Source organism: Leucopleurus acutus, assembly GCF_964270905.1.
Source record: "Leucopleurus acutus genome assembly, chromosome: 2".
Taxonomy (NCBI): Eukaryota; Metazoa; Chordata; class Mammalia; order Artiodactyla; family Delphinidae; genus Leucopleurus; species Leucopleurus acutus.
In genome coordinates, this window is record NC_139143.1 from 173087519 (window position 1) to 173114487 (window position 26969).

Genomic DNA, 26969 nt, shown 5'->3' on the forward strand with positions numbered 1-26969 from the left:
GCCACCCAGCAACCCGGAAGACGTGCGGCCCCGCCCAGCATCCCCCCCCAGGGCAGAGGGGGCAAAAGGGTGAGCCTACCAGCGCAGGGCCAGCCCTGCCTGAGCCAGCCCAGACTCTACGTGAGTGTCCCTCTGCCACCACATCACCGGCACCCTGCAGGGGCGTGGGCAAGCACCTGGGGAGGAGACTCAGGAGCCCAAACTGGCCCAACCAGCTCCCCACGCCTGCGGCCCTGAGGAATCCAGGGGCTGGCAGGAGCCTCCCCAGGGCCCCCGCCCCATCACAGGGTGCCTGGTGGACCTGCCTCAGGAGCCCCGGCTGAGAGCCCCACCACATCAGGGGAGCACGGCCCAGCGGCAGGAGCTCCAGGCTGGCCAGATGCCTGGGTCTCCGCATAGATGGTGAGTCGACTTCGCCCCACGTGAGGCAACGCGGGGAGGGAAACGGGCCTGGCTGCCCCCTCTTGGGTCTCTATCTTGTCTCCGGGCTTCTCCAACTCAAGCCCCATTCATTCAGTTCCCTGGGGGTGAGCTGACTCTGCCATCCCCTCCCCTTCCCAACTCTGCCCTCCTTTCCCTCCCCTCATCCAAAGGCTACATCCTGGGGCCCAGTGCTTCCCTATTCCTCTGTCCGACTGAGGAGGGGGATATCCTGTCATGGAGAGGATGGGGGAGGGGTCACCTTATCCTCAGCAACACACCCTCATTCCCTCGTTCTGTTCCGGAGACCACATTCCCGGCCTTGTCCTGGGGCAAGTTGCTTAACTTCTCTGGGCCTTGAGTTGTCAGGTAGATTTGGTAGATTTGGTAGCTGGAGATGAGGAAGGAGGAGGTGGTTACAGGAAAATACTTTGAACTCCAGAGAGTTGGGCTGCTGAAATAGCACGGATGATTTTTTTTTATAAATTTATTTACTTATTTATTTTTGGTTGCTTTGGGTCTTTGTTGCTGCACGCGGACTTTCTCTAGTTGCGGCGAGCGGGGGCTACTCTTCGTTGCGGTGCGCGGGCTTCTCACTGTCGTGGCTTCTCTTGTTGCGGAGCACGGGCTCTAGGAGCGCAGGCTTCAGTAATTGTGGCATGTGGGCTCAGTAGTTGTGGCTTGCAGGCTCTAGAGCTCAGGCTCAGTAGTTGTGGCGCATGGGCTTAGTTGCTCCGCGGCATGTGGGATCTTCCCGGGCCAGGGCTCGAACCCGTGTCCCTTGCATTGGCAGGCGGATTCTTTTTTTTTTTTTTTTAACATCTTTATTGGGGTATAATTGCTTTACAATGGTGTGTTAGTTTCTGCTTTATAACAAAGTGAATCAGTCATACATAGGCAGGCGGATTCTTAACCACTGCGCCACCAGGGAAGCTCAGGGATGCTTATTAATAAAGCTTCAGTCGCAGCAATAATTACCCCACATGGTTCTGTGTTGGCAGCCACGGAAACAGGCACTGAGTTTCCCAAGCCTCCGTTTTTAATTTGTGTTGAAATTACTCTCCTGAATCTGCCTGGTGGGCTCAGAGGTGGAAGGATGTGTCCCCTAAAACTCACTGAAGAGGGGATGAACATGGGATCTCTCTAGAACCACCAGGAAGGGCACTGGGCCTCAAACAGGGCTCTGAAAATTTCCTAACGATGATGGTGGTGGCTGTCACTTATGGTTCGTTTTCTGAGCATAATTCTATTTAATCCTCACAACAGCCCCATGAAGTTGGACTAATCCTGCTCTCCACCTTTCCGCCCCAATTACAATAGGGAAACTAAGGCTCAGAGAGGTTTCATCACCTGCTCAAAGTCAACTAGAAAGTGAAGGGGCCAGAATTTGAACCCGGGTACCTGTGTTCTAACTACTTCTCTCTCCTGCCTCTAACGGAGGCCTCGGTGTCCCTGTGCGAGCAGTGGAGTGTTGAGTGTGGACTGCAGAGCTTTCTGTAACCTCGTGGAGCAGATTTGGCAGTACTGTGTCAGCAGAGGCAGCATCAGGGATGACCAGGCCTCTGGGCAGGAGTCAGGGTAATGATTCTGTGACAAGGAAGAGGGACATGTGCGACCCAGGCTGGCTCAGAGACCTGCTGCCGGGGGAGGTTGTGCTCCAGCTGGGGGAGAAGGGCTGCAGAGAGAGGGAGGGTGAGTGGGAGGGGCAGTCCTTGGAGAGGGGAAAGGAAGGAGCAGGCGGTTCATCTGGGGGACTTGGGCTCCATCTTCTACTCCGACTATTTTGGGCACAGGTGGATAATGACAGACTCGCAGGAGGCAAGCGCTCACTTAGAAAGGAAGGAAGAGGACCTCCAGGGCTGTCATCCTTCTCTGTTCCCTTTCTGGGGGAGGGTTCTCTGGGCCAGGATTGGCAAATGTGGGGGGTGGGGAGGCACAACGCAGTTGGGTCTGGAAATGTAAGATGTGTATGCATCCAAGTGTGTGCATCTGTTCAAATAAGGGTGAATTTCAAGGGGAGGAGGGCTGGGGGCTGTGAATTGACTCTGTGTGTGTGTGTGTGTGTGTGTGTGTGTGTGTGTGTGTGTGTGTGTGTGTGTACTGTTAATGTGTGTGCATGTGTCACTGTGTTTGTGTGTTTCTGTGTATGTCTTGTGTGTCTGCTGTGTCCCTGTGTGTGTATCCCCGAGTGTCTGTGACTGACTCTGTTTGTGTGTCTGACTGCGTATGTTGGGGTAAGCATCTATGTGCGTTTTTGTGCCTGTGTGACTCTGTGCGTCTGTGCCGTGTGTGTCTGTGTGTGACGCAGCACGAGCTTGTACGCCTGTGGGCTGGTTTGACCTAGTTTGTGGGTGACTCACAGGTAAGCGGGGAGAATCCAGGACGTGTCGGGTTAGATGAGGCTCTTTCCCACACTCCCCTCGCCCCCTCCTCAGCCTCTCCCTTTCCCAGCCCCACACACCTGATTTGGAAGGCACAGGTTAACCTGTGACAAATCCACCTATGGTCCTGGGCCCTGAAGAAGAGAGGGCTCTGGAAATGGGCATCTCTGCTGGCCTGGGAAAGGCATCCTGGGTCATTGGGGTGTGTCTTCAGAGGAAGGACAATACGGGGGAGGGCTATAGGCAGGCAGATTCCTGCATAGTTTGAAGAACATTCTAGCCATCACAACTATTCAGGGATGGGACAGGTCAGCTGTCAAACTGCGACCTCCCTGTCGCTGGCTAGAGGTATGCAAGCAGAAACAAATGATCACATGCTTGTGGAATGAATGACTATGGGGGTGTTGTCCAGGGGCTGGGTTGAGAGAAGCATAGAATCATAGGTCACTGATATATCTGATCTGATTACCAATGGCTTCCTCTGAAGCTGCTCTCCTGTTGCTTTGCCAAAGCCTATGGAGGCTTTCCAAATGTGGTTCCTGTTTTTATGTCTCATTCTTTGACTTCTGGACTCCTAGGATACCACCTCCAAGAGAAAATTGGCTTTGGATGAACCTAACCAGGGCCTAGCGCATCACGTGACACGATTAGTGCTGAATGAATGAATGAATAAATGACTTAGAACCCAGGCTTTGACCCTTACTATCTGCCGTCACGGACAGGGAATCTCAGCGAATGGTAGTTGTTATTGTTCTTCAGAAATGGAGATTAGACTTGGGACAGGGGCTCATCAAGGGGTGAATCACGCTCCATGTGCGGGGGAGTCTCAGCAAGGAGGACAGGGGAGAGGGTCAGGCCTCAGGGAAGGGCTGCAATCCAGGGCCTCAGGTGTCTGAGTGTGTCGCTCTCAGGAATTCTGGCCCGGGGAAAGGATTGGGCATCATCCATCTCAGCCTCTCACCTCCCCCATACACAAGGCTTTTCTGGGGCCACTCAGACCCCGTCCTGGGCCAGGCCACATGTTGTCACAGCCACCAGTGGTCCCCAAGTCAGGTCAGGCTTCCCTGGGCCTCATCCCCATTCATCTCTGCCCATCATAAAACCTGAGTCACTGCTGGGGCCACAAGACAGGGCCAAAGTTCTGGGTTCTACCAGCCTCTCAGGAGGGAGGAAAATAGAGAGGGAGGAGGGAAGTTGGGGGCATGGGTCCATTTCTGGCCTTAACTGCCCTTATAATGGTCTGGGGGCTGCCTCACAGAAAGGAGGAGCTGAAGACAGGCTGGTACTGAGGCTGATGTGGAACAAGCTGACCTTTTGGGTCCTTGAGGCCTGAGAATAGGATTGCCCTGCTCAGTGCAGCCTGGAAGTCGTAGTAGCTGACTGGCCCCTCCAGGACTGTATGGCCTCCTTTAAAAGTAAACCCCCAGGGGCTTCCCTGGTGGCGCAGTGGTTGAGAGTCCGCCTGCCGATGCAGGGGACACGGGTTCGTGCCCCGGTCCGGGAGGATCCCACATGCTGCGGAGCAGCTGGGCCCGTGGGCCCGTGGGTCATGGTCGCTGAGCCTGCGCATCCGGAGCCTATGCTCCGCAACGGGAGAGGCCACAACAGTGAGAGGCCTGCGTACTGCAAAAAAAAAAAAAAAAGAGGTGAAATAAAAGTAAACCCCCAAACCACAGAGTCTAAGTTTACCAGATACATCAGGGAATTTGATTTGGTGGTTAAGCACTTAGGATTGGGTTTAACTCTTGCCTCTGCTACTGTGTGACTCTGGGCAAGTTTCCTAACCTCTCTGAGCCTTCCCCCCCTCATGTGCAAAGTGGGAATGTTTGTTTATAACTTTTTAAATTATTTATTTATTTGGCTGCTCTGGGTCTTAGTTGTGGCACTTGGGATCTTTTAGTTGCAGCATGCACATGGGATCTTGTTCCCTGACCAGGGATCAAATCCAGGCCCCTGGAATTGGGAGCACAGAGTCTTAACCACCAGACCACCAGGGAAGTCCCTTGTTTATAATTTATAAATAATTTATTCTGTTTTTTTAAATTGAAGTGTAGTTAATTAATAACAATTTATAATTGTTAGTTTCAGGTGTACAGCAAAGTGATCCAGTTATATGTATCTTCAGATTATTTTCCACTATAGGTTATTACAAGATATTGAATATAGTTCCCTTTGCTATACAGTAAATCTTTGCTGCTTATCTATTTTTTTTTTTTTTTGCTTATCTATTTTATATATAGTAGTTTGTATCTGTTAATACCATACTCCTAATTTATCCCCTCCCCTTCCCCTTTGGTAACCATAAGTTTGTTTTCGATGTATGTGAGTCTGTTTCTGTTTTGCATATAGATTCATTTGTATTATTTATTTATTTATTTATTTATTTATTTATGGCTGCATTGGACCTTCGTTGCTGTGCGCGGGCTTTCTCTAGTTGTGGCGAGCAGGGGCTACTCTCCATTGCGGTGTGTGGGCTTCTCATTGCGGTAGCTTCTCTTGTTGCGGAGCACAGGCTCTAGGCGCATAGGCTTCAGTAGTTGTGGCTCATGGGCTCAGTAGTTGTGGCACACGGGCTTAGTTGCTCCGTGGCATGTGGGATCTTCCCCAGCCAGGGCTTGAACCTGTGTCCCCTGCATTGGCAGGCGGATTCTTAACCCCTGTGCCACCAGGGAAGCCCCTGTATTATTTTTTAGATTTCATATTCAAGTGATATCATATAATGTCTGTCTTTCTCTGTCTGACTTACTTCACTAAGTATAATACTCCATGTTGCTGCAAATGGCAATATTTCATTCTTTTTTACGGTTGAGTAATATTCCATTGTATTTACATACCACATCTTCTTAAGCCAGTCATCTGTTGCTAGGCAATTGGGTTGCTTCCATGTCTTGGCTATTGTTAAGAGTGCTGCTATGAACATTGGGAGGCATGTATCTTTTTGAATTAGAGTTTTCGTCTTTTCTGAATATATACCCGGGAGTGGGATTGCTGGATCATATGGTAGCTCTATTTTTAGTTTTTTAAGAAACCTCCATACTGTTTTCCATAGTGAATAATTTGTTCTTTATGAGGAAGCTTATGAGCCAGTGTTTTAGTTTATAAAGTGAGTTTTTTTCTTTTAACATCCATTTCTTTTTTTAAAATTTTAATTGGGGTATAGTTGCTTTACAATGTTGTGACAGTTTCTGCTGTACAACAAAGTGAATCAGCTATATGTATACATATATCCCCTCCTTCTTAGACCTCCGTCCCCGCCATCCCACCCATCTAGGTCACCACAGAGCACTGAGCTGAGCTCCCTGTGCTATATAGCAGTTTCCCACTAGCTATCTATTTTACACTCAGCAGTGTATATATGTCAATCCCAATCTCCCAATTCATCCCACTTCCCCTTCCCCCCTCCACCGTGTCCACACGTCCGTTCTCTACGTCTGTGTCTCTATTCTTGCCCTGCAAATAGGTTCATCTGTACCATTTTTCTAGATTCCACATATATGCGTTAATACACGATATCTGTTTTTCCCATAGAGTGAGTTTTTATTCTTTCTCTCTTACTGGATGCTGACAATAACCCTGTGAACCCAGCACATACTCTTGTTATTCCAGTTTTGTGGCTGGGGGCCCTGAAGCTTGCCAGAGAGAAGTGGCTGCCCAGGGTCATCCTGCTAGTGAGTGACAGGGCCAGGGGGAACCCAACTTTGCTGGAGGCCAAAGCTGTCTTTCCTTACCTTCCTTCCTTTCCTTCCTTACCTTTCCTTACCTACCTTCCTTTATAGTGATCAGAAACACGGTCAGAACGTCACTTGCCTAATCCTCAGTTTTTCGGTTTTCTAGTTTTCAGCTCCTGGAGGACTAGCCCCAGGGCTCCTTGGGCAGAGTCCCAGCCCCATCCACAGACCAGTGGGTCAGACCCATATGCCTTTCTGCTCTCTCCCTTCTCTCTCCTTCTAGGCTTAGCCCTTAGCTTCACCCCTTGAAGGACCCTGGCAAAGGAGAACACCTGAAAGTAGGGAGAGGGGTGGGAGATCTGAGAGTATCGTGCCCGGTTTACAGATGAAGAAACAAAGGCTCCAAAGCTCACATGATTTGCCTGCGGTTACTCAGCCTGACCTTGGCAGGGGGAGTGATTCTGCACTGCAGACAGCCACCCTGACCACGCCCGACCCTGTCTCTCCTCTTCCCGGCACCCTCTGCAGTGAGCTGGACCACAGTGAGCCAAGGACACCTCAGGATCCGTTGCTGGGGCCCAACAAGGAGGAGGCCAGTGGGCCCCCAGCTCGGGCCAAGGCCCGAGTGGTGAGTACCACACTGACATGGCGGCAGCGGCCCCCTGCCCAGGAAGAGAGCAAACACCGTTTTCACAAGGTGTCCCTGGTATCAGAGGCCCAGCTGGAAGTCCGCCAGGAGGAGATGTCTGAGTATGGCCACCGTCGGGAGGAAGTCAATGGCTTTGCTGCGCTGGAAGAAGAGACTATGAATCACCAGGGTCCCGGGGACAGGGCTGGGTCCAAAAGCCTCCAGAGCCATGGGCCCATCTTTTCCAAAAAGTACACGCTGCCCCCCAAGGAGAAAAGGCCAGTGGGAAGGCCAAAGGAGGCTGTGGACCAGGGTGATGGCAGTCCCCAGGACCCCAGGACTGAGCCACTGAGCCCAGGAGCCACAGCCAAGACTGAGTTTTTGGCGCCGGTGCATGGGCCCCATGAGCCCAGGCCCAGCCCAGGTGTGAGTCTCACCGGCGGGAGCTCCCGGAGCCTCGAGGAATGGCAGGTGACACGCACTGTGCGGGCTACCATGGTGGTGGGAGGACACGTGCACCGACAGGTGAACAGCTCTGTGACGAACTCTGTGGGGCCAATGCTCCTGAGCAAGGCCCTGCCCAGGGGCCGCAATGCTGCCCGCGTGGTGCAGGCAGTGGTGGTGAGCCCCCGAGCCGAGGACTCACCCAGCCGCAGCCAGGCCCTGGAGCTGCTAAGTAGCCTTGTGCCTGCTGGGTGGAGCCCACCCGCCAGCCGGCTTCCCAGGCCCCTGGCTGCTGTGACAAGGAGTCCAGGTCTGGGCAGCACAGAGGGTGCAGCCCCGGGGCAGCCGCCTGAGACGGGGACAGCAGAGCCAGAGGACGGATCTGTCCTGGCTCCCGCAGGCTTCCCGGACTACGCCCACCCGCCTCAGAACCAGGATGTCCCTGCAACCCACCCGGACCGAGACCAGGACAAAGCCCCAGATGCCAGGGTCCATGAGGTCCCAAGCGTGCAGAGAGCGTCCAGCCCCACCCAGCTCCCTCTCCAGACCTCTCAGGGTCACACACCAGTACCCTCCTCTCCCAGACTCCAGACCCAAACCCCCTCCCTGGGCCTAGGTCACCCGCCAGAGCAGCCGGAAGTACCTGCTCATGCTAGGGCCCAGCTGACTCTCGAGCCCAGGGGACGCCAGGCCTGGCCCTCCGTCGAAAGGGAAGGGCATCCAGATCCCCCTGCTGCCACCAGCCTGCCCACGGTGAAGCCTGAGGTTCTTATAGTCCCTGGACAATCTCTTGCTCCATCCTCTACAAGAAGGAAGGCTGTCACCAGCCCAGGAGGTCTTTCTGCTCCATCCTCCCCAAGGAATAATGTTGTTCAGGACTCTGAAAATGTCCCTATCTTCTCCCTTACCCAGAAAGAGGTAGTGCAGAGCCCTGGGGTTCCTGCTGACTCATCCCCTAAAGCAACCAAGGTTGCCCAGGCCCCAGAAGGCAGCCCTAGCACCCAAAAAGAGGTTGTCCAGAGTACTGAAGGCAGCCTTGCCCTTCCTCTCACCAAGGAGGAGGCTGGTCAAGGCCTGACAGTTCCTGCTGTCCCACCCCCCAAACAGGAAGGGGAGGTTCAGGAATCTGAGGAGAGCCCCATCTCATCTCCTACCCAAAAAGAGGTTGTCCAGGGCCCTGGTTCTTCTACTGTCCCATATTCCACCCAGAAAGTAGTTGTCCAGGGCCCTACTGCTTTCATTGCCCCCTCCTCCTCAGGGGGCAAGGTCTCCCTCAGCCCAGGAGGCCCCCCTGCCCCAAGGCTGATAGGAGCAGGGGCCAGCCTGGAGTCCCAGCTTGTCCCTGACTCCACCGAGGGCAAGACGTTCCCGGAGCCATCAAGGGAGGAGGAGGAGGTGGCCCTGACCGCTGACCTGGAGATTTTCCTGGACACCCTGCGGAGTATGGAGCCCCCCGAGATCCTCCGCACTCACCGGCTGCCACGATCCCCCCGCTCCTCCTCCCTGGCCATATATGCCACGCTGCCTGCCATCGAGGAGGACCAGCCTGGGCCATGGGTGCTGGGACCCAGCCCCCAGGGGGTGCCCGCACTGGAAGCAAATGAAGAGGAAAAGGGAGAGGAGGAGGAGGAGGAACCACAGAACCCCTACCTGAGCGACAGTGAAAATCTCCAGCGCAGGCAGGAGAAAGCCAGGCCCGGCCCCTCCTGGGACTCCCACCCTGCCCGACCCCCCCAGGTCTCTTGCTCTCTTCTGGAGATGATGAAGAAGCACACAGCAGGCGCCAAGGACGCCCACCCAGAAGTCGGGCCAGAGTGGCAGGCAGGCAGCCGGCCCACTTCCCGTCTTGGAGGCAGCCTTCTCTTTGGGGGCCTGGTGCCTGCCCTCAAGGAGGCCCCCACTTTGGAACTACTGGACACAAAACCACCCGCTCTACCGTCCCACAGGGCACCAGGGCTCAAGAAGGTGCCAGGACAGCTGCCCCTGCTCTACAGGGAAAGGCCACCTCCAGAGAAGCCCGCATGTGCCCAGTCCCCGGAGGGGTGGGTAAGTGAGGCCTTGGGTGGGCAATGGAGGGGGCCTGGCCTCATCTGGGCCACGGTTTGGATGGTGTGAAGACCATGATACTGGGGGGCAGAGTCTCCAGGGGCCAGGGGCATGGGTCTGAGGTCTAGTTCAGTGTGACCACATTTCTCTGGGCCTCCGTCTCCCTATCCAAACAGCAGATTTGCACTGTAGATTCCAAAGGGCTTCATATCTTGGAAGCTGGGGAAGGGGACAGCTTCCAGGGACAGAGTGATGAAGGTACCTGGGGGTTGGGAGCAAGTGTAGCATCCTTTGTGGGCCAGCTCTTTGGGGGTGGAGGGCCATAGGGAGGATGTGGGGTTCCTGGAATGGCAGGTTGGGGGAGACAGTAAGGAGGCAACCCCATAAGATCTATCACTGCTCTCCATTCCAGAGCTCAGCATTGAAGACCCAGGGCAAACTGAACACCAGGCCTGGAAAGGTAGGGAGTGGGGGGCAAATGGGTGGGGCAGCAGGAGGTGGAGGATCTGTGGACAGGGCCTGAGGACCCCCTCTGTGCCTTCTCCAGATGACGCTCTTCTCGGAGCCTGGCTGCCAAGGCAGCAGCAGGGAGGTTTGGGAAGACACTGCTGATGCTTCCAGCTGGGCCCGCGTGGCTTCCATACGGGTGGTACGAGGCTGGTGAGTCCGGAGTTCCTGGCGGGGTCCTGCGTGTGAACCTGGGGGATGCGAGGGCAGTGGGAAGTGCCCAGTGAGAAGTGCCTGGCAGAAACCCCCTCAGCTACCCAGAGGCCCTGTCTCGTGGGTACATCGTCTCCCCACTCAGTGACCCTAGGTCTTTGTGCCCGCAGCTGGGTGCTATACGAAGAGCCGGCGTTCCAGGGCCAGAAGCTGGTCCTGCCTGAAGGAGATGTGGAACTTGGAGCTCTGGGGCCAGCATGGAGTACCCAAGGCATTGGCTCCCTGAGGAGGGTTGTCCGGGTGAGTGGCTGGGTGTGGGGGACCAGGTTTTGCCCATCTACCCTAAGCCCCAGGCCCTGAGGAGGGAGACAGCCTCAGGTACCTAGAGTTGGAATTTCTGGGAGAGATCATATGGGATCGGTGCCTGAAGAGGGTTTATCATGTCCTCCCCTGTAAAGTCCCGACCTCGGAGCCAGTGGGGAAGAAAAGGATTCTGGGTGTGCTCAGCCTGGCTTGGGGAGGCAGGGGCCAGGTAGAGGCCAAGCTCCAGTAGCTCCAGCTAGTGCTGGAGAAGGATTCAGTTAGGGCAACAGAAATGGGTAGGGGTGAGCACTCACCTCCCCACCCCGGGCCCAAGCTTTCAGGCCCACGGCCAGAACCAAGGTGCCATGGATGTATGCTGATTCACGTGCTCACAGATGCTTTTTCATGTCAGCTGTGTGCCGGGCACCACGCCAGGCAATGAGTAGGTTGGGAGATCTGCTCTCTGCCCTGTAGGACTCATGGTCAAGCTAGGGTATGAGGGCTGGGTTTGAAGCAGAAAAGCCATATAAATAGATTAGAGATTTAGAAACATCCCTCTGGTTGCCAGGAGGAGAAAAGACAGGGATTCTGGAGACAGGAAGACCAGGAAGGGCTGTGATTTCCAGCCAAGGGGAGCCTCTGAATTTTGAGGGAGGGGTATGTGGTTTGAAAAGACATAGTCTTATTATAGTTACACATCTGTAAAGTGGGGAAAATAATATTGTTTCATAACACAAATTTACAAACTGCTAAAATTAAGCTTGACAAAGCCGTCCTGGCCACTAGGGAGACCCAGATGAGAACGCAAAGATCTAAAAGCAGGGCCTAGCCGACGTTTTGGGTTTTTTTTTTAATTTGTTTTTTGTTGTTGTTGTTTTCAATGGAAGGACAAATAACCCTGAGTTCAGAGCTGTTGAAATCCTCCCGATAAGAGAGGATGAGAATCTTAACTAGGGCAGTGGCCCAGCCACGCAAAGGAGGGGACAAGAATTTTCAAAGCCTCGCCAGAAACACACAAATATTTGTGGACAATTTACTGTGGGCTCCTCACAATAAAGTCATCTTCACGTGGGAGGTAATGAGGTACAAGAGAAAAACAAGGGCTTTTAAGTCCAGTGGACCTGGGTTCCTTTGATTCATTCAGCACTGATTGGGTGCCTAGGGTGTATCAGGCACCTGGGACGTGCTGGGTTGCAACGGTGAAGAAAAACTGCAGTGCTCTGTTCTTGGTCTTGCTACTTACAGGCTGTGTGCCCTGGGGCGGCCCACTTAACTTCACTGAGCCTCACTTTCCTAGCCTGCGAATGGCGCGTAATAACTCTCGTTGGGAAGACCAAATGCGAAGGGGTAGGACAGGCCCTTATATATATGCCTTGCACCCAGGAGGTGCTTCATAAACATTTGATGGAGTGAGTGAATGAAAACGGCCCTAGTGAGGAAGAAACACCCAGAATGCAGAGAGGACCTGCAGCTTCCTGGGATGAGGTGCAGCTTCCTGGGTTGAGGAGGCCAGTCTGGACAGGCATAGAGATTTGTATGCAGTCTGGAATTGTATACAAAAGAAGGGTCAAAGTGAGACCTCAGGAAGTGGCTGTCTATTCCGCCCCTCCCGCCACCATTGCCTTGCAAGGCAAAGGGCATGGCACTTGGCAGGCTCCCACTGGGAATTTTGGCCTCAGGTCCCAAAGGGCCAGTGCGGGACCAGTGAGGGCTTTGGTCCCAGGCTTGTCTGGCTGACCTTCAGAGAACACTCTATTCATTTCTGGCTTCTGGGGAGAAGTCCCCAGCTGGACAGACTTGGGGAAGAAGGTGTGGGTGTGGCTGGTCTCTGAGGGCTGTTGTTTTATACTTCACTTTTCCACCCCTTTCCTTCCGTAGGACTACATTACCCCAGAGATCAGCCTGTACTCTGAGGAGGGCCTCAAGGGGGAGCAAGTGAAGCTAACCAAGGCCTTGGAGGACCCCCAGGGCCTGGAGAGGCCTCTGCAGGTGGCATCTGCCACTGTCTCCGCAGGACTGTGAGTCTGGGCTCTTCTGGGAACCCTACATTTAACATTCACTGTGCTGGGTGCTGGGGACACAGAGGTGACAGGACATGGTTCCTGCCCTCAAGAAGTGCTCAGTCTACCGGTGGGGCCAGGCAAGCAAGCAGACAGTGGCAATCCAGAGTTCCAGGATGGAGAGACACGGGGCTGTGGGAGTACAGAACAGCGCCAAACTGGCCTGAGGTCGGAGAAGCCTTCCTGGAGGAGGAGACTCCTCAGCTGGGACGAGTCAGACCCAGAAGAATCTAAGCTCCATGAGGGCAGGGACTTTGTATGTTTTGTTCACTACTGTATCTCTGATGCCTGAAACAGGGCCTGGCATGGGGTAGATGCCCCTAAATATTTGTTAATTGAATGAATGGGGAAAAGAGTATACTAGCACCTGCAAAGGCCCAGAAGTGAGAGACTGACTTTGAAAGTTCACTCTGGCCAAAGAAAGCAGCAAGTGGGGAGACGTGAGGTCCAGGAGGAAGGCAGGGGGACAGGACAAAAGGCCTCTTTGTGCAGCTGGACTGTATTGTGAGGCTAATGGGGAATTACCAGGAGTTTTTAAGCAGGTCCGGCTGCTGGAAAGAACTCTCAGCCGCTGTGTGCAATTAGAGAGGGCCAGGTCGGAGGAGGGGAGATCAATGGAGTGGCTGCTGCAGGAAATTATGGGGGCCTGAAATGTCCTCCAGAGTCCCCTTGATGGGGGCCTCTCCCCCAAAACTTCTTTCCCCCCTCTACCCCTTCCACCCCATCCACTAATCTGTGTTCCCAGGAGTCTGGGGTGCAGCTGCCTCTCTGCCTCCCCTCAGGTGGCTTCTATACCCCAAGCCCTTCTTTGAAGACACTCCCTGCATCCTGGAGCCTGGAGAGTACCCCACCCCAGAGGCCTGGGGTGCATCAGATCCCAGTGTGGGCTCCCTGAAGCCCATGAGATTGGTAAGGAGCAGGTGGTCCCAAACAGGCTTGTCCTGTAGTCTGGGTGAAGAGGCTGGGCCTGGGAGCTCCTATTGGGAATGGGATTGGAGGAGAGGGAGGATTAGTCCAAGGGTTGGGGGAGAGGGAGGACATGGGGTTGGCCATTTTTAGGGGCTCCAGGAACAAGTAAACCCTAGGTCACCAGCCCCATCTGTCTTCCCGCACCTCTGGGCTGGTGTCTCAGCTCTGTCTCCTCTGCAGGGATGTCCAAGTGTGGAGAAGCCAGGGGAGCCCAAGGTAGGCATCTGGGCCTCAGGGTCAAAGAGGACCTTTGGGTGGGGTGTTTGTATGTGTGTGGCTATCACGGCCTGGACTAGAAGGTGGGAGAGGTGGGAGCTGGGGGCTAGAGGCTGGGCTGGGGAGGGGCGGGGTGGAAACCCGATGGGCTAACTGGGAACTGGCTTTTGATGTGTAAGGACCAGGTCAGAGGTCAGAGAAGAGACAGGAGGTAGGTAAGGGCTTGGGGCTCAGTGAGGGAGTGGGAGGGCTTAGCTCTGGGTTGATGCTGGGCAGAGTCATCCTGGGGTGGCTGGGTGGGTCTGGGTCCAGATACTCCCCACCAACCTCACACAGCCCCTCTCCCCCGCAGGCTGTAGTGTATGAGGCCCCAGGCTTTCAGGGCCAGAGCTGGGAAGTGAGCCGAGACATCTACAACCTGCAGCAGCCAGAGGACGGCCAGAGCCCCAGCTTGGCCTCTGTGGGGTCCCTGCAAGTTCTTGGGGGCTGGTGAGGACTCAGGACCCTTCCTTCTACCTCACCCTCCCCACTAGCCTCTACCCTCCGGGATGGGAAGTGACCTGGTCTGCCTAGGGGTGGGGGCAGCTCTCTTACACATCCACGGGCTTCCTGTGACTGAGTCTGTTTGTCTGCCTCCCCCTTCCCCCAGCTGGGTGGGCTACGAGAAGGAGGGTTTCCGGGGTCACCAGTATCTGCTGGAGGAGGGAAAATACGCTGATTGGTCACATTGGGGAGGCTATAACAAGGCGCTGACCTCCCTGCGAGTCATCCGGACGGTAAGCAAGAGCAACTGGGACATCCCTCTGCCTCGGGCCGCAGCCATACTTACCCCAGCACAATCTGTTGAGGGAAGAATTTGCGCCTCCTCTCCCTGTTCTCTAGAGCACCTGGAAGTGTTCCCTGAGGTCTAGCCTCTCTCCCTCCTAATGCCTTTCCCCAGCCAACACTGATCACCTCACCGCAAAGTCCCTTGGTGGACTGCGTCCTAGGGGTCTGGGCACTCCCAGGGGTTTCCGTCGGTGGGCGGGAGAAACCTGACTGTCCCTGGGGCCCAGGACTTCGGGGACCCGGCGGTGGTGCTGTTTGAGGCCATGGACTTTGAGGGGCATGGCGTGGAGGTGAGCGAGGCATTGCCGGATGTGCAGCTGGCGGGACACGGCCCCAGAACGCAGGCCATCCACGTGCTCAGCGGCGTGTGAGTGACGGAAGCTCCGGGAGCTGGGCCGGCCGGGGGCGGTTCCAGCAGAGGTACTGGCTCCTCCACGCTGACCCGCGCCCCGCCCTTCCTGCAGGTGGGTGGCCTATGAGGAAGTGGGTTTCTCCGGGGAGCAGTACGTGCTGGAGAAGGGCGTGTACCGCAACTGCGACGACTGGGGCGCGAGCAACAGCGCCCTCGCCTCTCTGCAGCCGGTCCTGCAGGTGTGTGCCCGCCGCAGGAGCGGGGCCTCTTAGAGGGGAGGGGCTTGGCGTCCCCCAGCAGTGGTGGGCGGGACTGGAACGACAGGGCTTGGAGCTCCTGGGGGCGGGGCCTCCTGGAAGGGGCGGGGCTAATACGGACCTGGAGGGTGAGGGACCTGCGGAAAGGGTCGGGAGTACTGAAACCAGAGGAATTGAGGCTGGGGGCTAGCACACCCCTTAAATCTCGAAACTTCGGTCCCTCCCTTCAGGTCGGGGAGCACAATCTGCACTTTGTCTCAAAGGTAAGGAGCTGGTGGGGGGGCCTATGTCTCCTCTTCCCTCATTTCAAATCTCTCCCCCACTTCCCCATTCTCTCTGTCCCACTCCATCACCCTCCTTCACTCTCATCTCTTCCTGTGTCTGCCGCCAGATTCAGCTTTTCTCCGGTCCGGACTTCCTGGGCGACCACATCTCCTTTGAGGATGACCAGACCTCTCTTCCCCCTTCCTTCCAGCCCCAGTCTTGCCGGGTCCACGGCGGCAGGTGAGGAAGTGGGGAAGGGGAGACGGGGGCGGGAGGGGGGCGGGGGGCACCTGCACAGAAGCACTTAGCTCAGCTTGGAAATCGAGGCTGTAATTAGAGGTCTTTGTTGCAAATGATTTCCTTCCTTTGGCTTCCTTAAGATTAACTATTCTATCCCAAATCATTCAATCTTAAAGCAAACAAAGCAAAATAAAGTTTTAGTAGAAAATGTAAAAACTGTAGACAGTATAGTGTAAATTAACAATAATTTATTATTACCTAATACCCAGTCCATGTTCGAATTCCTCCCGTTATCTCAAAAAATGCCTTTGTGAAATTGGTTTGTTTTTCTCAGGATCCAGACAAGGTCCACACATTGCATGTGGTCCATTTGATCTATAATGTATAACAGTACCTTTCCCTTCTTTTTATTTTATACCATTTACTCGTTTAAAGAACCCAATAATTTGCCCTGTAAGTTTCCCATCTTCTGTATTTACCTGATTGCTTCCTGGTGGTGTTTTAGTTTTGTTCCTCTGTGCCCCATACTTCCTGTAAACTGGTAGTTAGATCTAGAGGCTTGATGAGATCCAGGGTTTTTTGTTTTGTTTTGCTGGCAAGAAGACTATTAGAGGTGGTATGTATACTCCCCACTGCATCACATCAGGAGGCACATGTCTAGCTGTCCCATTTTTAATGATATGAAGATCCCTACATTATAAGATTCCTCTCTGACCTCTCACCTAAAGATTTTTAGCATCCATTGATGATAATTGCCTAGACCCATTATTTCTTTAGAGGTTACAAAATGATTTTCTAAGTTTTGTTATTCCCTATACATATATTGGCTGGAATACTTCTATAAAGAAGAACTTTCCCTTTTCAACTATTTGTTTACCTGAAATAGTTTATACAAAAAAAGGCAGTTTGATCTTTTCCCAAGAATCAGTGTTTGCCCCTTTCTATCGATTTTCAGAATAATTTCTGAATTGGTGCCCTAGCAACCTCCAGAGCTGACCAATGAAGATTTTTTAAAGTATTGTTATGAACTCACGGGTTTTTTATGTATATATATGAAATGCTCCAGGCCCTTGGAGTCACTTGTTCTTTTGTGCACTCAAATTGTTTCATCTTTGGCAAATGGGAGCACCTCCAAATTGCTTCCTGGGTATTTTTTATATGACCTCAATAGTTTTTTTTAATAACTTCCTTGTTTTTCTGGTACAGTAAGATGTTTCAGGATCATTTTGTACATTTTTTGCCTCAAACCGGGAATCATTTCCCAAAGAATCCTGGTTGCTTTTAATGCATAATGCTCTTTGGAGACCAAAATCTGCACGCTAGGTGTTTCAAAATCATAATACTGATATTACTACTAACAGTAAAAACCAGTGAAAGCTGTTTGAGGTCTCTCTGTTGTTCTTTTTGTCCTCAGAACATTCACCTACATCCCGTTAGGTATGTACAGTTCAAACTATTGTGTTTTTAAGACATTTGAAATAATACTTTTTTCTGTGCAGTTATGCCACCAACCTGATACACAGTTAGGTTCATTTATTTTGTTTATTTTAATTTTTATGAATACTCCTCATTTTTACTTAATTCTGTTTTCTAATTACATAAAATATTTGTAGTGTTCCTGTCTTAGTCAGCTTGAGCTACTGTAACAAAATATCATACATTGGGTGGCTTAAACAACAGGAATTTATTTTCTCACAGATCTGGAGGCTGGAAGTCCAAGATCAAGGTGTTGGTTGATTTGGTTCCCTGGTGAGGGCTCTCTTCCTGGCTGGCAGATGGCCACCTCCTTGCTGTGTCCTCACATGGCTGAGAAAGAAAGCTCCTATTTCTTCCTCTTCCTATAAGGACACTAATCCCATCATGGGGTCTCTAACCTTTTGATCTCATCTAAACCTAATTACCTTCCAAAGACCATCACATTGGAGGTTAGGACTTCAACATTGGAATTCTGGGGAGATACAAACATTCAGTCCATAATATTTCCAAAGTCAAGACTTAAAAGAACAATAGCTTTCATCTCTGTCCCTGCTACCTTTTCCACTCCCTCCCCCTATAGGTAATCTTTTGTGCGTGTGTGTGTGTGTGTGTGTGTGTGTGTGTGTGTGTTAGTTTATTCATCCATTGTTTCTTTTTGAAGATATGAGCAAATATGCACTCATAAATTTACATATAATTATAGAAACCAAATATGTTTGGTTTTCCTCCTCCTCCATTTTCTTACACAAAAAGAAGCATACTACAACCTGGTAAATATACTAAAGACCACTGAATTGTACACTTTAAAAGAGTGAATTTTATGGTTTGTGAATTATATCTCAATTTTTTTAAAAGGAAGCATACTGTAAACACTGTTATGCACCTTGATTTTTTTTTTTTTTTGCGGTATGCGGGCCTCTCACCACTGTGGCCCCTCCCGCTGCGGAGCACAGGCTCCGGATGCGCAAGCTCAGCGGCCACGACCCACGGGCCCAGCCGCTCCGCGGCACGTGGGATCCTCCCGGACCGGGGTACGAACCCGCGTCCGCCACACTGGCAGGCGGACCCTCACCCACTGCACCACCAGGGAAGCCCCACCTTGATTTTTTTACTTAACAGTTTGGATATCACTTTATATCCCTTTAAGAACTCTTCCTCATTCTTTTTGACTGATATGTTACACTCCAGATTCTTAGTTTATTCAACTAATCCCCAACTGATGGACATGTGGCTGCTCCCACTCTGCCACTGCAAACAGTGTGTAATCAATAGCCTTATGTATGTGTCATTTCATGTTTTTGAAGGGTGTCCTTGGGATAGATTCTGAGAAATGGGATTGCTGAGTAATTGTGCATGGAGTTTTGCTTGATGTTGCCAAATTTCCCCCGAAGGGCGGTATGATTTCATTCAGTCCTTTCTTAAGTCTGACCTTAGTCCCTGCTGCTGCAATGCCCATTTATCCTTGGCCTCCCCTGGACCAGGGGATCCCCGTCAAGTCTGCATCCACTCTGCTGTATCTCAGGGGGGCCTGGGCAGGCCAAGGAGAGGGTGGGCTCAAATATCTACTCACATCCCCCCACTCTTCCCCTTTGTTCCCCAGCTGGATCCTGTTTGATGAGAAGAACTTTGAGGGTGAGCAGCACATTCTCTCTGAGGGCGAGTTCCCCACTCTCACAGCCATGGGCTGCCTGGCCTCCACGGTCCTGGGCTCTCTCCAGAAGGTGCCCCTGGTAAGTGCCCTGCTCCAGTTCCAGGCACCCCTGAGGCAGGGGTTGCTGCTGGGGGAGCCCACACACAGAGCCTCTTCTCCCTGCTGAGTGGGCTTTGGGGCTTAAACCCAGTCTTCAGAACCACCCCAGGTCCCCTTGACCCCAGGGCTTCAAAGCCAGGTCAGCTTACTAGGGATTTATTGAGCCCCTGCTGAGATAGGTCCTGGAGCCCTGCAATATATCAGACATAGCCCTGCCTTCAAGGAACCCAGAAAGATTACAGCTCAGAGTGCTGTGTCCTGAAACTGAGGTGGGACAGGGCCAGGAGGGACTAGCACTCAGGGGTGGGCTGGGAGCAGGGGCGACCGATGAGGTGGTGATTCTGGGCAGGGAGGAGTGGAACAGCAAGGTGGCTTTGCTGCGTGGGGGGAACGGTGGGCGGGAGGAAGGCAGTGGGGCTGCTGCTACAGTGATCCAGGACAAATGATGATGTCCTGGACTAGGAAGATGTGGAGAGAAGTGACATGGGCTGATGAAGGACCTGGAGTCTGTAGGACTTGGTTATGGACTGGGTGGCCAGTGGAAGTGGCACAAGCAGAACAGCTGGTGTTTACTGTACCATGCTCTGGGCAGTGTGTAAAAGGCTTCCCATGCACTAAGGCATTTAATCCTCACCACAGCCCTATGAGCCATATAACTATTATCTTCTCCCTTTTTCTGACGTGAAAACTGAGGCACAGAGAGGTCACGTGACTTGCTTCAGGTCACGCAGCTGATAATAGACAGAGCCAGGTTCTGTACAACTACATGCTGGGCTCTGAAGACAAACAGACCTGGTTCTGAAGCCTGGCCTTAGGGCCTTGAGCAAGTGATTTACCTTCTCTAGCCTCAGTTTCCCTCTAAGTGGGGATAATAATATCACCTGTTTATAGGGCAGTTGAGAAGTTATAATAAGATCAGGTAAAGCACTTGGCACAGAATCTGGCGTGTAGTAAGCCCTGAATACATGAGAACTGCTATAATGACCAGTATTATTCTTGTCACTCATCTTAGAAGTGCCATTTGCTGGGGAGGAGGTTTGAGGGGCAATGGGGGTTCTATCTGGCACATGCTACATCTGAGAACCCGGGGGCCACCCAGCTGGCGGCGTCCAGGAGTCAGGGGCCCTGTGGGGTGGAGCTCAGGAGGGAAGAGAACCTGAAAGACCATTCTGGGAGTCGGGGTGTCTGGAACTAGAGGGACTGAGTTGGGGACTCTTGTGGCCTCACCCCTTCTCTGTGCCCCCGGCCGCAGCACTTTTCAGAGCCATCCATTTTCCTGTATGGCCTGGAGTGCTTCGAGGGGAAGGAGATCGAGCTCAGTGGGGAGCTGCGGAGCCTGCAAGCCGAGGGCTTCAACAACCACGTTCTGTCTGTACGGATCAAGGGGGGCTTGTGAGTGTGCCGCGGGGATGCGGGGGCTGCGAGGGAGGGAGGGAGGTCGGGGGCCTCCAGGTCTTCCCCCCACTTCTACTGCACTCCCCTCCACGCCAGGAGGGAGAGGGGGGAAGGGTCACTGGCCCTCAGGGCTTGGACCCCAGCCCGAGGTGCTCTCCAGGACCCTCCTCTGCCCTGCAAACCCCAGAGCTCCCTCCCAGCCTCCCTCTCTACCCGCTTCCGGGACCTGAACCCCAGGCAGAGGAGTCCGGGCATGAGAGAGGAGGAGGTGGAGAATGTTCTGACGGCTGCTCCTCCTCTTCTGCCTGCCTGTCTGTCTGTCTGTCTTCCTCGCTGTGTCTGCGGCACTTGCTGGGCCCAGCTGGGTGCTGTGCCAGCACAGCGACTTCCGGGGCCGCCAGTGGCTGGTGGGCAGCTGCGAGATCACCAACTGGCTGACGTACAGTGGGACCCAGAGGGTGGGCTCCCTCTACCCCATCAAGCAGGTAGGTAGCATGTCAGGTTGAGCACGTCTGGGCCAGTCTGTCTGGCTGTTTGTCTGTCTGTGCGTTTCTCATGTTTCCCAGACTCAGCCTTTGTGTACTTTTGTCACAATTTTTGTCACACCATGATTCCTTTTGAACCATCGTCTCCTTAATATTTTCCTCTAAACCAACTCCCTTTTTTTTTTTTTACTTTATCCTACCCTAAGGAGTCATGTCTATAAGATCATGGGTTTGATGTGTATGTATGATTTTTCCTTAATAGACATTGTGATAAATTCATTACCATTAAATTTTTAACAATAAGGCTTATCCACATAAGCCTGAAAATTATCTCCTGTACCACCCACCAGTGGTAAGCACACTTCACTTTGAAACACTGTGTCTGTACTTGTGTTTCCGTATGTCTGTGAGTGCATGTCTGGACATGTGTCTCATTTATGTGCATGTGCATTTATGTGGAGGCATGGCCACAGAGGGGTGTGTGTGTGTGCGTGCGCACACACGCGTGCCCATCTGAGGGCGTTTCTGTGTCTGTGATATCACTTGTATGCATGTGTCCTCTGGAGGTGATCTGTGGGGGGATGTTTGTCATCCCCTCACCCTGTACATCTGTGAGAGTATATTTATGACTGCACGTGCCTGTACTTGTGACAGCGTTGAAAGTGTGTGTCTTTGTGTGAGGAAACTTGTGTGGTCCCTATTTCAGACTCTTATAACATCATTGCTAGAAGGAATCTTGGAGATTATCTCCAACCTTCACATTTTACAGATGGGGAAATAAAGGCCCAGAGAAGTGGACAAGAATTTGCTCTGCAATCTTCACAAGTATTTTACCTCCATGGGCCTCAGTTTCCTCATCTTTAAAATGGGGGTGCTATGTACGATAGAGTTGTTTAGAGGATTGAAGATAATAATGATGTAAAGCCCTTAGAACAGTGCTTGAATGGTTAGGCACTCAACAAACGTTAGCCGTGATTATTATTATTACTATTATTACTGTCACCACCATCCGAGACCCCCAGGTGATTTGGGGCCGAGCCAGGTCTGACGTCTGACAGCCCAGTGTCCGCCCTGCTGTGGTACCTCTTCAGCATGGGTAGTGCGTGCATTTCTCTCTGTAAGTGTGTGTGCACATCTGTATTCCTATACACATCCAAACTTTTGGCAAACATAAGCGCCTGGCGTGGAGTCGGCTGGGGGAGCAAATAGTGTGAGCGTGCATTTCGATGTGTATCCATGTGTTTGTATCTGCGGCACTCTTGTACAACCATGTGGATCTTGGGTGTATCTGCCAGTGTTTCTGTGTGTCTCTCTACAGATGTGGAACTGTGTGCGTGTGCACTATGTATGTGCCCCCGGCATATGTGTGAGAAAGGAGGGGTGACTTAGAAGCAGGGTCAAGGATGGTTTGGGGCAGGCGGGAGAGCTTGGGAGCTTGGGATACTGGAGGGTCCAGAGTTGAGGGCATTGGGGGCCCAAGTGGGAGCATCCCTGCCCAGAGACCCCTGACTCTCAGCTCCCCCCACTCACCAGCGCCGGGCTTATTTCCACCTCTGGAATGCGGCCCTGGGGGGATTCCTGGCAGTGCCGGACCACGTGGAGGACATGAAGGCGGGCCGCGTGGTGGTCTCTGAGCCCCAAGCTGGAGGCAGCTGTATCTGGTACTACGAGGATGGGCTGCTGAAGAACCAGGTACCAGTTTAGGGACTGGGACAGGGTCACCAGGGCCCCAGACCCTCACAAGCCTACCTTTGGGACTCCCAGCCTGTTCCCAGTCAGGAACAGGCCCCAGCCTTTGGCCAGAGAGACAGAGAGATACACAAACACCAAGACCCTGGTGGAGGTGGAGAATGCAGGCTGTGTACCCCTGGGCACTTCGGGCTCTTCTCTGGGCCTGTCTCCCGTCTGCAAAACAAGAGCGTTGAACCAGATGCTTCTAAGGGACCACTCAGCTCTGATATCCTGTGACAGATTTGGATCCTATTAATAATGCTAGATCTACTCCACAAGCATTTCCTGAGCACCTGCTATGTGCCAGGCCCTGTTCTAGGTGCTGGGAATATAACAGTGAGAAGACAGAAACAACTCCTGCCCTCCTGAAGCTTGCATCCTAGTGGGGAGAGAAAGAAACAAATGAGTAGAATATCTTAGTACCTTAGGTGTTAAAAAATGCAATAGAGGAAAAATACAATAAGAAAGGAAAATAGGAAGTATCAGTAGCTCTGACAAGGGGAGCCCTTCCCGAGAAGGTGGCATTGGAGGGAGGCACCTTGCAGGTTTCTTCATGTGAATGCCTCATGTAATCCCTAGAGGGCACTAGGGAGCAAGTTCTATTATACTTCCCATTTTATAGGTGAGGAAACGAGCACAGAGAAGTTAAGTAACTGGCTGAAAGTCACATAGCCAGTAAGTATGTGGAAGCTTGTCTGCTGCTAAAGCCTGTGCTTCAGGAGTCAGTCATGGAAGGCTTCCTGGAGGAGCTCATATTTTTCCAGCCCCTTTATGGTTTCTCACATTAAACCCTCACAACAGCCGTCCCCAAGGAAACCAGTGCTCAGAAGGATTAGGAGATTTGCCCAGAGTCACAGTCCATACAAGCCAGGGTTCAAAGCTGGGTGTGTCAATGGTGTCTTGGGTTTGGTGGAGTCTCTGTGGGGAAGGCCAGTGCCTGACGACCTCCTGGGGCCTCAGGTGGCCCCCACCATGAGCCTGCAGGTGATTGGCACCCCCAGCACCGGCTCCAAGGTAGTGCTGTGGGCTGAGAGCCGCCTTCCCCGCCAGACGTGGAGCATCAGTGAATCAGGCCATATCTGCAGCCAGATGTTTGAAGGCCGGATCCTAGATGTGAAGGGTAAGTTGGGCATGTGTGTGGGAGAAGGCTCCTGCAGGCAGCAGAGTCCCCAGCTCTCTCTGACCATCTCCCCATCTCTTACCCCCTCCCCCAGGTGGCCAGGGCTACGACCGGGACCACGCAGTGCTGTGGGAGCTGGCCAAGGACAGGGCGTCCCAGATCTGGACTGTCCGTGTGCTTTGAACCTCCCCCCAACCCCCAGCCCTGGAGGCTCTCCCTGGGATGAAATGTTTTTATAGGGTTTTTTGTTGTAACATAAACTTTTATAATATGCTCCCAGGTGTCCTCATCTCTGTGCGCCTTGGTATTTGGGGGTGGGAGTGAGGATTTGTTCACCTGCCTTCTTACTTGCCTGCACTCAGGTGGGCTTCTTCCCTCCCAGCTCCAGTTCTGGGGCCCAGGTAAGGCCCCCGTCTGCCACAGAGGGAACAGTGGGACCAGGCTAACCGCTGAGTGTGGTCTTGTATGCAGTCACCCCAAATGATGTGTTCTCAGGTCCTGCTCTGAGCCAGGTTTGGCACTGGGCTGTGGGGACACAAATATGAACCAAGCCCCTTGGTCCCCACCCTCAAGCCACTCAGAGTCCAGTGGAGGATCCCGATGGGAACGGTGATACACTCAGTGACTGGGTGAGAATGGAAGTGGAGGGATGCACAGGGGAGGAACCTAAACCTTTTAGGGGCACAGGGCAGGGAACACTGCTCGAAGGAGGGAACCCTCAGCTAGGATGTGGAGGATGAGAAGGAGTCAGCCAGGCTAGAGGGTGGCAGAGGGATGCAGACAAGTCCAGGGGTGGAAACTGGGAAGTGCAGTGCGGTGGGGACTCAGTGGGCGGGGTGGGAAAGGCAAGTGGGAGCCACAGCTCAAAGGGCCTTGCCCACCCGGGCTCCTCTCAATTTCCCCAACTCTGGTCTCAAGTCCTAAAGGTTTGGCCCCCAAGAAGCCAGAACAGGGGGTCTTGGTCCCTAACCCAGCTCAGAGAGGGCAGGACATAGTCTTTCAATCTGGTAGACACTTGTCCCCTTGGCCAACGCCCTCCAGGAAGAGGCAGATGGTCGAGGCCCTTGGGGGCTTCTCCAGAGTTCCCTTCCTACTCTTCAGCTCCCAGTTCCACCAGCGCGCACCCAGGAGGGTTGTCCTTCCTGCCTTCCCAGCCCATGGGTAGGCAGGGAAGAAATGGACAGTGGCCTCTTCGTCTTTTTCAGTCCCCAGTGGTTGGGGACTTGAAGACAGGAGGATGGCTGTGAGGCTGGGAACCCCTATAGGCTGGTGGGGGGGGGGCTTCTCTCTGAATCTGTCATTCTGAGGACACCGAGGCAGTGGAGTGGGGGGCTCTCTGAGCCTCCGCAACTGGGGATGTCCAGGGTCTGGGAGGGTGTGGGGGTGGGGTCCTGTGGGACCATCATTCCCAAACTCGCAGGGACAGGTAAGCAAATGCAACTAAAGGGAGGGTGAAGATGGCAGGTTCTGCGTCGTGTCCCTGCAAGGGGATTCGAAGGGGAAGGGCCTCCGCATTTGGACTTTGGCACAAGGCAGGTGAGGTGCGAGCTCGCTGGTGCCACCTCGCCTGCTGATGGGGCTATAGGTGGCCCCTTGGTGCTGCTGCAGACCTGGCTCTTTGGGCCTGGTGACGTCCAGTGACCACACACGGGACCCCACTCCAAGTACATGACAAGTTTATTGAACCCCGGCTGGGTGGTGCTTGCCCCTCCATGTCAGTATCTCGCTGTGTCGGCCATGGCCCCCCAGGCTCTACGTGTCAGTTCCCACAACCTGCTCATCTCTAGCATCAGCCCCTCCCAAGGATGGGGCAAGGAGGGGCTTCTCTTGCTAGTGATGGTGGCAGCTGTCCTGGGGGCACGGGGCTAGGGCTGGGCTGGGGCGTGTCACCTCATCTGAGGTGGAAGAGCTGGATGACGATGTTAGTCAAGAAGACAAGGGTGCTGCCGCCGCCCAGGCTGCCGAGGGCTGGGGCCCCATTCCTGGGTATCTGGGTGGTGGTGTTGTTTCCCAAGACTCCAGTTTGTATCTGCAAGAGAAGTGTGGCAAGCTCATGGGGGGTTGAAGTTCGTGTTCGTTGTTTAGAGACAGTGCCCCCACCCCAAGTAGTTCTCAGTTCCCTGCCCCAGTGACCACAACTTCTACCACAAGGTCCTGTGAGGATGGTTGGCTGCTTCCTGCCTCAACACAGGCAGGGTCAGAGGCGGTTACCGGTCCACGTCCCACAGAACCTTCCTTTCACGTCCACCAGACCACCAGCTCCTCCAGCATGTAGGAGATAGGGGAGCCTGTGGCCCCAGCCCTTGACCGTCCAGGGCCTGAGCCTCCCTGAACCTCAGTTTCTTCATCTTGTGAATGGGGAGAAGAGCCCGTCACAGTCATGGGGGTCACATGAGACAGGGCTGGCGAGAAGGCACCTGGCAAAGTGTAAGTGGGTGGGGAGGGTGTGGCTTCTCCCCTGAGGAGGTAGCAGATGGTGATCAAGCTGTTCTCAATGCTTGATCAGGCTGCAACCAGAACTGCCCCTCATGGAGATTAAGCTGTTCTCGATGCTTGATCAGGCTGTTCCTGATCGAAAACTGGATGGTTCCCATGCCCCACACCGACTAACGTGTGAGATGCCGCCAAGCTGCCTCTTGGAATAGCAGTTGGTCTCGAGCCTCTACCTGTTTCCGGAGTGGGAGATTTCTATCTTAGCATTGCCGAACGCGCGGGCTCCTCTCTCGGGGGGTTTCCTGCCACCTCCAGAACCGGATCAGGCTCCATTTGAACATTTCCCGGCCCCCTCCCATAGGACCATTTCCCCAGGTTCCCTGTGGGTTGATGCCATCCTCTCTCAGGGCCGTCTTCCCAAGCCTCTTAATCCCCTGTTATTCCATAGCACCCCTTGGGTGCCTCAGTATGCCTGGCACCCTGTAAGTGCTCCCCAGCCTCGGGTACAGGAGACAGTCCTGCTCAGGGGCAGCCCTCAAACAGGCTGATCCCAACCAGAAGGACTGGAAGGCTGGGAGTCAGGCCCCCTGAGCCCATGGTTCCCCTGCTGGAGCCTCTGCTCCCGTGGAAGAAGGCTGGGTGCCCAGGAGCCTGCATGCCTTCTCCCCCATGCCGGGCAGATCTGGGGAGTCCTGGGTGATGGTGCCGGGGGCTCTGGGGTGCTGCTCTTACCTGAATCATAATCAAGAGGCTGATGGTGAATAGGAGGAAGAGGAAGCCTTTCATCTTGGGAGTCTCAATGGCCCTCTTTGTAGCAGCTTTTGGAGGTGAACGCAGGGCTGT

General features: G+C 53.5%; 2 protein-coding genes across 2 annotated transcripts; one reads left to right on the plus strand and one right to left on the minus strand.

Moving 5' to 3' along the window:
* Positions 1-6854: 6854 nt before the first annotated feature.
* On the plus strand, positions 6855-23905 carry CRYBG2 (crystallin beta-gamma domain containing 2; the record flags this gene model as incomplete). The annotated part of the gene is made up of 19 exons (XM_082861277.1): positions 6855-9587; positions 10000-10047; positions 10135-10247; positions 10418-10547; positions 12429-12568; positions 13393-13519; positions 13760-13795; positions 14148-14284; positions 14445-14571; positions 14851-14990; positions 15088-15214; positions 15463-15495; positions 15624-15736; positions 18813-18942; positions 20215-20354; positions 20719-20842; positions 22376-22534; positions 23534-23693; positions 23788-23905. The coding sequence occupies 19 exons, from the start codon at positions 6855-6857 to the stop codon at positions 23874-23876; spliced, it is 4806 nt and encodes a 1601-aa protein (XP_082717403.1). The 3' UTR covers positions 23877-23905.
* Positions 23906-25385: 1480 nt separating this feature from the next.
* On the minus strand, positions 25386-26969 carry CD52 (CD52 molecule). The gene is made up of 2 exons (XM_082862309.1): positions 26859-26969; positions 25386-25722 (listed from the first exon to the last, which is right to left on the minus strand). Exons 1-2 carry the CDS (start codon positions 26910-26912, stop codon positions 25585-25587), a joined length of 192 nt encoding a protein of 63 aa, XP_082718435.1. The 5' UTR covers positions 26913-26969; the 3' UTR covers positions 25386-25584.